The sequence below is a fragment of the Alosa sapidissima genome, chromosome 22, assembly GCF_018492685.1.
Source record: "Alosa sapidissima isolate fAloSap1 chromosome 22, fAloSap1.pri, whole genome shotgun sequence".
Lineage (NCBI taxonomy): Eukaryota > Metazoa > Chordata > Actinopteri > Clupeiformes > Clupeidae > Alosa > Alosa sapidissima.
In genome coordinates, this window is record NC_055978.1 from 7,225,334 (window position 1) to 7,237,589 (window position 12,256).

General features: G+C 44.0%; 1 protein-coding gene across 1 annotated transcript in view; it reads right to left on the bottom strand.

Moving 5' to 3' along the window:
- Window positions 1-7,443: 7,443 nt before the first annotated feature.
- pdzrn4 (PDZ domain containing ring finger 4) overlaps window positions 7,444-12,256 on the bottom strand; it is a 60,457-nt gene continuing 55,644 nt past the window's right edge. The window contains exons 7-8 of the mRNA XM_042079497.1: window positions 11,303-11,419; window positions 7,444-10,807 (exon numbers count right to left, since the gene is read on the bottom strand). Of these exons, the coding sequence (XP_041935431.1) occupies window positions 8,969-10,807; window positions 11,303-11,419 (1,956 nt within the window). The 3' untranslated portion in view covers window positions 7,444-8,968. The remainder of the gene's footprint in view (window positions 10,808-11,302; window positions 11,420-12,256) is intronic.

The following is a 12,256-nucleotide window of genomic DNA, read 5'->3' on the forward strand; positions in this document are numbered from 1 at the left end:
AATATATGCTATTCCATATATTCTATTCTATTATATTCTATTATATTCTAAAGCATGTAAGGTATCCTGTTCACTGTAAAAGGTTATATAAATGCAATGTGGTGTTGTTGACTATGTTGAATATGAAAATGTGCAAGGCAAAGGGTACACCAAACTGTGAGAGCAACCACACAGACAAGGAGATTGATATTTTGGTGCTCTGCAGTAGGGCTTTGAGACATGCACTTTTCTAAAGTTGAGGAGAGGTCTGAGGTTTTATTGACCTTTTTGGTGAAGGAGGAAACCTTGGTGTACATTTAGATCAGTATTCCCAATAGATCTCTCAACAGATGGTGTGAAAAGGCTGCAAGGTTTTAATCACAGGAGGTAGCCTGTGAACCCAGACAAACCTGTTAGTATCTGCTCTGCAGGTCGCTCTGGAAAGGATCCCATTATTGTCAGTTACAGGCATGTACACCCAGTTGATACCCTGGAAATCCAGAGTTCTCGTGAGAGCACAATGGAATGAGCAATGATGCACGTTACTTTTACCCCAACATTCCGGGGAACCAGCTAAACTGATGAAGACAGCGCTGTCAGTACGCATTGGTCGTAGTGTTATCCAATTGCGTTGAAGTCCGAAATCATTCAGAGTAAACATGGTCTAGTGTTAACCAATTGCGTCGAAGTCCGAAATCATTCAGAGTAAACATGGTCTAGTGTTATCCAATTGCGTATTAAACCTCGTCTACCTAGCAAATAATTTAACCTTTTAAACTATCCACCTATCTGTTCAGTCATTCCAACTATATTAAACCTCTACCTAGTTCAGTCATTCCAACTATATTAAACCTCATCTACCTAGTTCAGTCATTTCAACTATATTAAACCTCATCATGTTGGTTGCCAATTAGCACATCATCTGTTTTAACAATATATTTCAAACCATATGTTTTGCATTTTCATGCACTGGTAATTCCCTGGAATTGCGTTTTCTAGTTATTATTCTTCCCACCAAATTTCTGCGTCTAATTCAGCTTCAACCGTTTAACGTAGAAACTTCGTTCAAACTTTGTAACGTAGGTCTTGAAAAGGACACTTGAGGAATGTATTTTTCACTTTTGTAAACTTTATACTTTTTGAGATATTAACAAAAAACAAGCTTATTTTCCCCCATAGACTTTGCATTAGCACTATGACATCACAATGGACTAATTAACTTGATTTGCACCTGTATCAACTTCCAGCTGCTCAATTAGGACCCATCAAAGGGCCAGTTAAACCGATTGCACCTGTATCAACTGCTTTCTGCTTAATAGGCCAACTCTCTCTGTGTCTCTCCATTCTACAAGGATATAAGCCACATTCCATCCAACTTTCTATCCATTCATCCTCTTCAAACCATTCACTCATCCACCCATTAAACTATCCATCAACATCCATTTAACAATCTGCCTATCAACATCCATTCAACTTTCTGTCTATCAACATCCATTACACTATCTACGTTCAACTTTTAAACTATATACTCTGTCTCAGGCTTTAAGCATACAATCTGGCTCTCTTAAGACTACTATTTCCTCTGCCCACAACTGTTTCAAAATAAATGTCCTCACTACAATAATTCACTATTAAATAATTTAACTATTTAAACTGCTCAACTATTTGATTGTTAAGCCATTTCAACTTTCAGTTGTTATCAACTATGACTCCTGCCAACTGTTTCCAAATAAACGTTTGTTTGGCTACTTTTAGTTAGTTTAGTTACTTTAATTACCACTAAATATGATTGAATTTTTAAATTGAACAGTTACTGTGAGACACACCTGCATTATACAAATGTCATCCATTATTGCTTAATAAGCCAATGATAGAGCAATGAATAGTTAGTAGTTAGTAGATAGTACTCATTGGGGACAATAAAATGCTTCCATAGAGATAAAAACCCGTCCCGTGCTAACAATTATGGATGATAGAACTGAATCCCCTGAACACTCATAAATGAGGACACTTTATGGAGTTAGGTTGAGGGCTGTAATGGTAATTTAAAACACAAATTCCCCTTTTTTTCTCCCTGGAACAGAGAAGAGGTGAGAGAATGTGGGCAGGCGTGTAGTTGCTGGTGCTCCCGTGGAAAAATCCTGATTTCAGTGTGAAATTGTACGGTGACAGGGGGGGGGACCTGCAATTTAATTAAATTATCTTTATTCACAGAGGAATTAATCAGGCTGGACTGCCTACACCTCTGACAGTGACTAAAGAGGAGAGAAAGAGAAGGAGGGGGAAGAGAGAGAGAGAGAGTTAGGAAACAAAGAAAGAAGCACTGCTTAGCATATATGCAACATTGGTGGAAGTGGAATAAGGTGCATATAGAGGGGGTGTGTCTGATTTTATAAATGAATTCTTTCTGCTCGCTGGGCTGTGTCGTGACATCTGGTGAACTGACACTAGATGGGCCGTTGTCATGTCATTTATAATGCAATGGAATAGCTAAGTAAGGGTATGCCTTTGATACAGTCATCGTTAAAATGCTATTGCCTACAGCCTACTACCCCCTCACCCACCACAAAAGCCTGCCTGCCTGTCATTTACTGGGGGGAATCTGAATTCATGAATACCTAAAAGAGGGGCTAACCAGGTACTGTAAATGACTTCATACAGACAGACAAAGGCAGACAGGTTAGGATATAAAAAAACTAAATATGCTATCCATCTTGTATCAAATAATTGCATCATCTCCTAAACAATTTCTTGATAAATAAACAGTCCTGTTTATTTCCTCTTTAGAGATGGAAGCCCCCCCCCACCCAAGGGACTGAGCTACAAAAAATACCACCAACATTGTGGTGTGGCAATTAAAGTTTCTATTCTATTCTATTCTATTCTATTCTAAATCCAGATGCCTTACTGATTTGCAGTGGATGTCATCATGTGCTGCGTGGGAGTACTCACAGGTGCTGGCAAACGGTGGCGTTATGTGTCTTTGGCTCTGGATCAATGTCATCGGTGGGGGGTGGTTTTTTACACTTAGCATGACAGCGAACGCAACAATGGCCATGCATCATTATACATAATGACAGAGAGAAGAGATTCTGCTCGGACTGAGTGGACACACACACACACACACACACACACACACACACACACAGGACTGAGTGGATGAGTGGACGATAGATGTGTGCAGATTCACTCCAAATGGACAATCTTCTTGCATCTTGACTCAATACAGGGCGTGAGCTGGTTTTATGTATTTGAAGAGATTCATTTCCATGTATATATATATATACCTATAGTTATGTGGCTGGTATGTTCTATTACAGACACACACACACACACACACACACACACACACACACACACACACACACACACACTATCTCTCTCTCTCTCTCTCTCACACACACACACACACACACACACACACAGACACACACACACACACACACACACACACACACAGACACACACACACACACACACACACACACACACTGGGGTAACAAGCTTTTTGAAATGGGCGTTGTTGCCATTCTTTCAGTTGCACCTGGGTAGGACCTGGGGGCTTTGACTGTCTCTTCAGAGCCCAGCCCAGCCCCTCCCTTCCTTCATTTAGCTTTGAAGAATAAAATCCTTCAGGTATCAAGAAAAGAGTCAGAAGAGCTGAAAATAAAAAAAAGATGCCACTGATCTATTTTTGAGCGGAGCGTAGCACATTTCTGTGCAACACACAGCATGTGGCTGGGAATACACTCCAATCAGCAATACAAATACGTTGCGAAAGACACGAGTGTCTTTACATTCAGTTCCCATGCAACCACAGATAAAAAAGACTCACTTCAAACGTGATGGCTTCATACGCCATTTCAACCCCATACCATAAGCTCTTATCCCTCTCCGAAGAGATCCTTGAACAATCTCTTTGCTATAAACATTACAGGCCAGACATGCCCCCAAGTCATTTAGTCACAGCCCTCCCTGTAATTTCCTATATTTGCAGAATATCTTACTCAGATAATGGCGTTTCCTGTTATGTATAAAAAATTGGCCTCTTTGCTGGTGCAGAAGAGTTTGCTGAAATAAGAGAGGATGTGATTAGAGATAGCAATCAGATTATGGGTAGGTAATGTCAGCCGTGACATCCGTTTGACATTTCTGTCAGGGATGATATTTGGCGTCTGATGTGATACAATCAAATGCTAGAGCTGCCAATGTTGCCATCGGGTAACTGTGTTTTGTTACCGCGCTTGGACGTGTTAACTGAACTTATTAGAGACTTCAATTGATCAGATTTTGAAGGTCAAAGAAAAAAAGGAAAGGACATATTAAAATGCCCTTAATGCCAGAACTAATCACAACTGATGTGATGATGTTTGTTCCATGCTTTATTTGCGCCTTACAACATGCCAGCGTACATGTTGCACATGAGTGGAAACACATTGTGTTTCTTACTCGTGCATATGCAGGGAAAAGTAGTATCACACACAAACAGGGGCACAGCTGGAGGGGGGGTGGTGTTGTTAGGACGATTCTAAGGCCCCATAATACTACATATTATCAGGGGGCCCAGAATTATTGTCTGTCATAGGGCCCAAATTTGCTAACGGCACCCCCTGCACACAAATATGAGTGGATTGATGAGGCATTCCGTCATATGCATGATATCAGCACCAGTGTTTGTTGTACCGTGTTATTGTAATCACATTACATTTGTCTGTAAGGTAGTAGTGTAACGTGTTATTGTAATCACATTACATTTGTCTGTAAGGTAGTAGTGTAACGTGTTATTGTAATCACATTACATTTGTCTGTAAGGTAGTAGTGTAACGTGTTACTGTTCTAAATTGAAGTTCCTAACAGTGCGTGCAAAGATTACTGGATTTCCTCCAGTAGAGAGTCGAAGGATCCTCAATCTTCTCAGATGCACACTTTCACAATAATCGTGTGACATCTCCACATGCAACTGTTATCGGTTGTGCAGTGCAGGAAAATGGGGCAAAGCGGTCGACCCCATGATAACTTCTGTTTAAAATGTGGAGGTATGCCCTGTGGTTGAAGTGAGATTTGGCAGGTGGGGGAACCCTAAAATCCAGTGTCGGTGCAACGGGGAAAAATGACTCACTGTTGGACAACATATTGAGTATTGTGGTGTAGCAATACTTATGTGAGGGGGCAGAACTACGTTCCTCCCAACCCCCTCCCACACACACACACACACACACTTTAACCCCTAGGTATGCCCATTATTTTTAATTTCAGAGTAAGGACAATAATGTGACGGTTAGGGGCTGGAATTGTGCCAGAAGCTATCATCCAGTGGGATCGGCCGGGGGAGAGGCTATTCAGCCATGGCAGTCTCTTCTTTACGCCTAGAAGTCTGTTGTCAGATAAACGGTTTTAGAGACAGAGTCATCCTCAAGCATCACTGCTTTAGTGTTGGCAAACGCTTGAAATAACTAGTCTGCCAAACATGATGTGATTGAGGGAGCAACCTCAGTGAGTTTATTTAAGTGCATTTGCATTGTTATGCCGTTCATAGCCTCGACTATGCTGTTAAAGTGTTTACAACTATGCATGTGATTGAATTTTACAGTTCAGCTGTGGGCACCTCAAATTACGTTGGAAGTAGGTGACGGGTGGTGATGAGTGCTATTAGACTGTTCTCATACATCTGCCCCTCTGCATTTGCACATTTCTGACCTAAGCAGATGGATGTTTATTCTAAAAGATCAAAACAACTGTTTCCTTTTCTGGTGAAAAAAACATTTGTTTATTCTTTTTTTCACATTTTTTTTGCAAATATCACACTTACGGTAGCACACATTGATTCTGCTACAAAAGTTTGTTGACTACATATCACTTGAAAGACCAGAAAACACTGAGCAAGAATATGAATATCATCAGACTTCTTAGAAATACACTGTTTGTTTTTCTTTTTTTAAATATATAACGCGTTGTCGAAAAAATCAGTCTTCACGGTAGGAAAAGCACCTGTTTTCATCTGAACTACTTTCACCTGGAAACAACACAAACCATTAGGGATATCACAAAGACAGACTGGAGAGCCTTTCCTCAAGGGCCCCAGCAGAGGAGCTATGTAATGCCACTGTGTGAAGCTCAGCTTTATTTAAATCATCTTAGACTATAAACAAACCATCTGTTTACACACAAATAGATTTCGGTTTTATTTGTTGATTATTTGTGTCCCATGGTTGATCAAGGTGCTAACGACAACAGAGTCTTCGGTTCAATACCTGGGGAGATGTACACATTGTAATTCCTATATTTGTACTACATTAGAGCTTTTTCTGAATAGAAATGCTAAATTAAAGAGAATGCCTTTGAGGAATAGTTGAGAGTCAAGCTTCTCTGACAATTATGTGTAAAGTGTCACCAATATTTCTTCTACACTGTCAGTCAATCAATTATTTAATGTCACACAAATATTAACATAAACAGAATATACTGCAATTACCGCTCACAAACTCATATGTCAACAACCAGAGTCCCTGGTTCTGAGGAGTTTTTGGTGATGGAAATCCTGCAGGTTTTTTATTGGCTAATGGCGTCTTTATGATGTAATTATATTATTATTATTATTGTTAAGTAATATTACATTCACCGCTATGATTACTCAAGCTTACATAAGGATATTTTATCCTGTTACCTTTATGCAACAATTCAGCTAACACTCAATAATGCCCAACAGACATAATGTAATCCCAGACACTAGTATAGGAATGATAAGACTAGTATTCATATGTCAATGGTAAGTATACTTTCATAATGTATCTCACTGATCAGAGAAAATACTGCATAGATCTCAAACCATAACTGGCAACTGGTCTATTTAGCAGGCTAAGTGTGTGATAAATATGCTCGTCTGTGCTCGCTACTGACAGACAAACATTGTCGTAAACAACCGTAGCCAAGTAACCTTGTTATTGTTACAACACAAGACTTGCCATGTTAACTGTCACACACTGACTGCAGATATAATGCAACTCATCTCTCCTGGTGGTTATTGACATTGGAGTTTGCAAGTGCTTTTATGTTGCCTTAGAAACCACACTCGATGTTCATACAGCTCCTCTGCATATGTCCATAAATAAACTGGTATATTGTTTATTGTTTAACAGAAAGAGTGACATTCTCAGTGAAGCATTATAACCGTAGTTCACTGCAAACGTGGCCATGATAAATTAAGATGCATTAACACTGAGTAATTAAACTTATTAATATGTATTTGCTTATAACTGCTGCATAATGCATCTGTAATCAAAGCATGATCATCCCTTTAAAAGTGGCATTACAACAGATTATGAATAAGTTATAGCGTATTAGGGGATTACCCCAAAGGCATTGCAGAGATAGGATTTGACCAAAGTCCTGCCTCAGTAGTGTGTGATTTGTTACAAAAAATGTGTTGAAAATGACCAACTTGCGTTGTTTTTTAACACACGTTCAATATCCACAGCCACCTCTTCGGTAACTGATCTATGGAAGGCTACAGTCTTAGGGAAATTCTGATCTACTGCTACCTCCATATGGAGAAAAAAAATGTTAAAGGTACTTCTTTATGTAGAGAAGATCCTCAAAGGTCCTGTGTTAAAAACCTTTACTTAAAATCATTTTACTGTATATAAAACTGATTCCATGTAGAGGGCCTTAGAATTGTACAAAACTGGTTCAAAGGATTTGGAATAAAGCTGTTTGCCAAAAGCTTTCCAAAATGATTTTAAAAACACCAAACAATTGGTTCTTGTATAGAAAACAAACTAAATAAACTTGTTTTTTGTACATTTTGTACATTTTGTACTGCATATACTTAAAGTTCCTTGCATCTAGCTTCCACTAGTGTGCATGTGAGGAGTATCATTTGATAAATAAAGTTCATCAGAGAGAGAGAAAAAAAACATCTGTTCATAATGAACAAACAAATAAATATCCAAATAATTCCTTTTACAATAGCTACAAATTGTTACATAAGACTGGAATGGACTCTCTTAGTGGGCAGTATCTTAGGAACATGTGACATACACACATGTGGTCTCCATCAGGTATGGTGTTGATTCCCTTCTTGTTGAGTAATTGATCAATGCTACTTTTCAGTGCCATCGGAAAACGAAAAAGTTAACACATACAGAAATGAACTTATACATTTAAGGAATTAAATGTGTCTACAACTCCTGGTGTCAAGGTTCAAGTATGCAATTTAAATTTCCATGAGAAGTTGACATTTATAAAGACATCATGTATGAAAGGGGACGAGACCGTTTTCTAAGAAGAGACATACTGCTGTCTCAGATCCCCTCCATTCAGTCACTGTCTTTTTCTTGTACACATGGTTCAGAGCAAAGAGGTACTGCACTACGGTAAAAAGATTCAAAATGCTCCCAGTACAAAAACACGTCTGGTCTGATCTGGTCTGTCAAGGTCGTGATTTGTTTTCTTGGATGAAAAAAGGGCAATGTTTTTGTGTCTTTGTACAAAATGATATTTAGTTGCATGAAAGCATGAAAAATATCTCTTTCTCTCTCTCTCTCTCTCTCTGTGTTCCTCATATGAAAAACAAAACTGCCACATTCAACGAGGCAAGTTGGTGTCGTACCGCAAGAAGAGCGATGCTTGTCCTGTCCTGTCGATGATCCTGTCGACTGTTGATACAAGATAATGTACTTCATAATGTTCAGATCCTGTCAACTGTATAAAGTATGAACTCAATAAATATGAGTTGATACAGGATCATGTATTTCATATCAAGGGGATATGTGGATGTTGTTTGTGATATGTGTTTGTGTGTCAGTGTATGAGTTCATGTATTTGTGCATTTGTGAGTGCATGCATGTAAATGTAAGATGTTCATTAGAGATGTTTATGGGTGTGTGTGTGTGCGTGTGTCTGTGTGCGTGTGTGTGTGCGTGCATGCGTGTGTGTGTGGGTGGGTGTGCATGTATGTGTGTGTGTGTGTGTGTGTGTGCGTGTGTGTATGTTACACGGTGGTGACAGACAGAAAGGCATTGTGGACTTTGGTGCCCTCGGGCACACGCGCCCCGTGCGTCATCAGCTCCTGGATGGTCATCCAGTTGTCCAGGATCTTCTTGTTCCGCTTCTTCATCATCTTCCTCTGACTCAGCTCCAGGATGTTGACCTCCTTCCGGGCCTCAGCGGCAGCAGACCCCCCACCTCCTCCTCCTCCTCCTCCTCCTCCTCCTCCGGCCCCGCCAGCGCCCCCTGTGGTCTCCTTGAGGCACTCCAGCCGGCTGCGCTGCATGAACTCCCTCCGGCGTCGCTGCTCGCGCGCGCGGGCCAGCTGCTGCTTGCGCTCCTCCTTGCTCCAGTAACGGCCCATCTTAAGCTCGCTGGCCGCGTCGTCGTCCGTGGTCATCCCGCCGCTCCGCTCCTCGCGGATACGCAGCGCGCGCTCCCGCAGGATGCGGTCGCGCGCCGGACGCCGAGCCACGTAGCGCGTGCCGTCAGCGCGGACCTTGACCTTCCACTCGAGCCGCGGCTCGCCGGGCCGGCCTGGGCGGAGGCTGAGGAGACTCAGCTGGCTCTGGGAGAACTCCAGCGAGGAGGACGAGTGTTGCTGCAGAAGCTGGACGTAGCTCTGGTAGTTGCGTGCGGTCGCGGCGTTGGGCATGCCGGCGTAAGGGACGGCGTGCCATGCCGGCTGCCGACGCTGGTGGTGGCTTCTCTTGCGGTCAACCCTCTCGTCGTCCGCTGGGAGTGCCGGGTCGGACTCGGAGGGGTTGCTGGGGCTCTGGTCCAAGCTGGAGGAGTTAGTGGTGGCCGTGGTGGGGGCAGGGAGGGTCCGGTTGGGGCTACCTGGGGTAGAGGGGGTCTGGTTTGTCCGTGCCGACTGACTTGAGGGGGTGGGTAGTGTGTGAGAGCGGCGCTGGTGCTGGTGCTGCGGGCTACTGGTGTGTGTGAGTGTGTGTGTGTGTGCCGGGGAGCTGTGCACGCTCCCGTGCAAGTTCTTGAGGTTGGTCAGGTTAACGTGGCGCTGCTGCAGCGAGGATTCCGGCGACCGCGACCGCTCCACGATGCCCAGCGGAGTGGACCGCGCGCTCTCGGCCGTGTTGTACGCGCTCGAACTGTCCTTGTTGTTGTCCCGCTGCTTGTCGCCGCCCCACCGCTCCGGGTACTCGTGGATGTCCGGCAGCCTCCCCCCGCGACCCTGCTGCTGCTGCTGCCCTCTTCCCCCCTTGGCCGCCCGCTGGACGTTGCCGGACGTCGGCGACGTAGCGTGCCCGTGGGTGTAGTCCAGGGACTCGCTCTGGGTTGTCTTGCGCAGCTGGTGCGCCTGCATGATGCTCTGGCACTCCAGCTCGATGCTGCGGAGCTCCTCATTGAGTATCCTCAGCTCGCGCTCCACCCCCACGCCTCCTCCGCCTCCTCCTCCTCCTCCTCCTCCTCCTCCTCCTCCGATGGCCACCACTCCGCTCTTCTCCGTCAGGCTGCACTCGATGGTGCTGCTGCGGGCGTAGTAGAGGCCGCCGCACTCGCCCCGGTTACGGATCTGGCACTTCAGCTCCAGCAGGTGCTGCTGGAAGAGGTCCCGCTCCACCCGCTGGACGCCGCGCTCGCGCTCCGAGGACACGCCCAGCGCCAGGCCCGAGCCGGGGCCGGACTCGCTGTCCCGGCTCAAGCCGGACCGGGGAAGGCTGGTGCTCAGACGAGGCTCGGCGAGGCCGAACCGCTCTCGGAGTCGCCGCTGTGGCGAGTGGCGTCGCGGGGCGGTGGAGGTCTGCGGTGTCTCGGACTGCTGGTTGTGGTTCTCCTGGTCTCTGTGTTTGGACGGGGAGCCGCTGGCGACGCCCTCCTGGTCCTGCAGAAAGCAGGAAGTGAGCCAGGGCCAGAGAGTGATTACGCCATCATTTGGATCAAACACTTACACTTTAACTTTTATTAAAAACAAACATGGTTTTTTAAAAACACACTTTTTAAAAGACCTACAGTACACTTACAATTCTCTGTAATAATCCATATTTTACAATTCTCACTGGGGTGGTATTTTTTGGGGGATGTTTTTTACATGCCTACATATTTATAGGCACAGTATTTTTGCCAGGGTCATGTGGGGTGGGTTTAGGACTTCCATTAATTGTTTGGGCTGTGGAGCCTCTTTGGGTTTATTAATACTGTCACTTTCATTACCGTTATAATGACAGAAAGGCTATTCATTTTAGATATTATGCTAATTAGGCTGGTTTGGGAAATGGGCTTAGCCACTCAGCATTTCTCTCCTCCAACACACACACACATACACACACACACACACACAGAGAGAGACACACAGACACACACACACACACACACACACCTGGTTCCCCCGAGCATCCATCTGCTGATTCTCCTCATTGCGCTGCTCCTGCAGAATCTCCATCTTGAGTTCCTCCAGGAACTCACTGTGCTCCTCATCCAACCAGCTCTCCTCCATCTGATGCACAGAGACAGAGAGAGAGGGAGAGAGGGAGACAGAGGGAGAAAGAGAGAGAAAATGGAGATACAGAGAGAGAATAATGATGAAAGAGAGAGACAGGACATAATAATGGTGAGAATGAAAGAGAGAGAAGAAGGAGTGGAGGAAAATAGAGAGATAGCAAGAAAAAGGGAGAGAGGACACAAAATGAGAGTTAAAGAAATAGGGAGAAAAAGAAAGGAAGTGGGAAGGAGAGAGGAAGATAGAGAGAGAGAGAGCGCAAATGAGGAGGAGGGAGAGAGAATGTTGTGTCAGCCATTTTGGCTCTTGTGTCGAGTTGTGGTCTCAGCGCAACTCCTGAGCAGTTAACAAAACTGCAGGCTACACAAAGGATTTGCAGACATTAAGGTGGATAGTACCACATTAAAGAGACACAGACTGTCCCTACGGACTATTTTCACACTCTAAGCAATTCTTGCTCTTTATGAATGCACATAATATCTTCCACTTGCATACTACTGGGTCCTATTATATACATATTATAACCTCTACACATGTGATTGCATTCTATACATCATATATTTTATACACACTCACACATGCACACACACACACACACACACACACACATGCTTGCACGCACACACGCACACACACTCAGGGTGTTTTCAGGAACTTCACTAGTTCGCCGTCGGTATGATTGGTAAGCTTGAGTGTAAGTTAAGCGCATGTTTGGCAAGGTAGCAGGCCATAGTCCTGGAATGCCTGAAGGGGAGATCGTGATAGAGCGATGGCCGCTTGCACCCCCCTGTGTAAGGAGGATGAGTAACTGGGCTATCAGTGGAATGGAGGAGT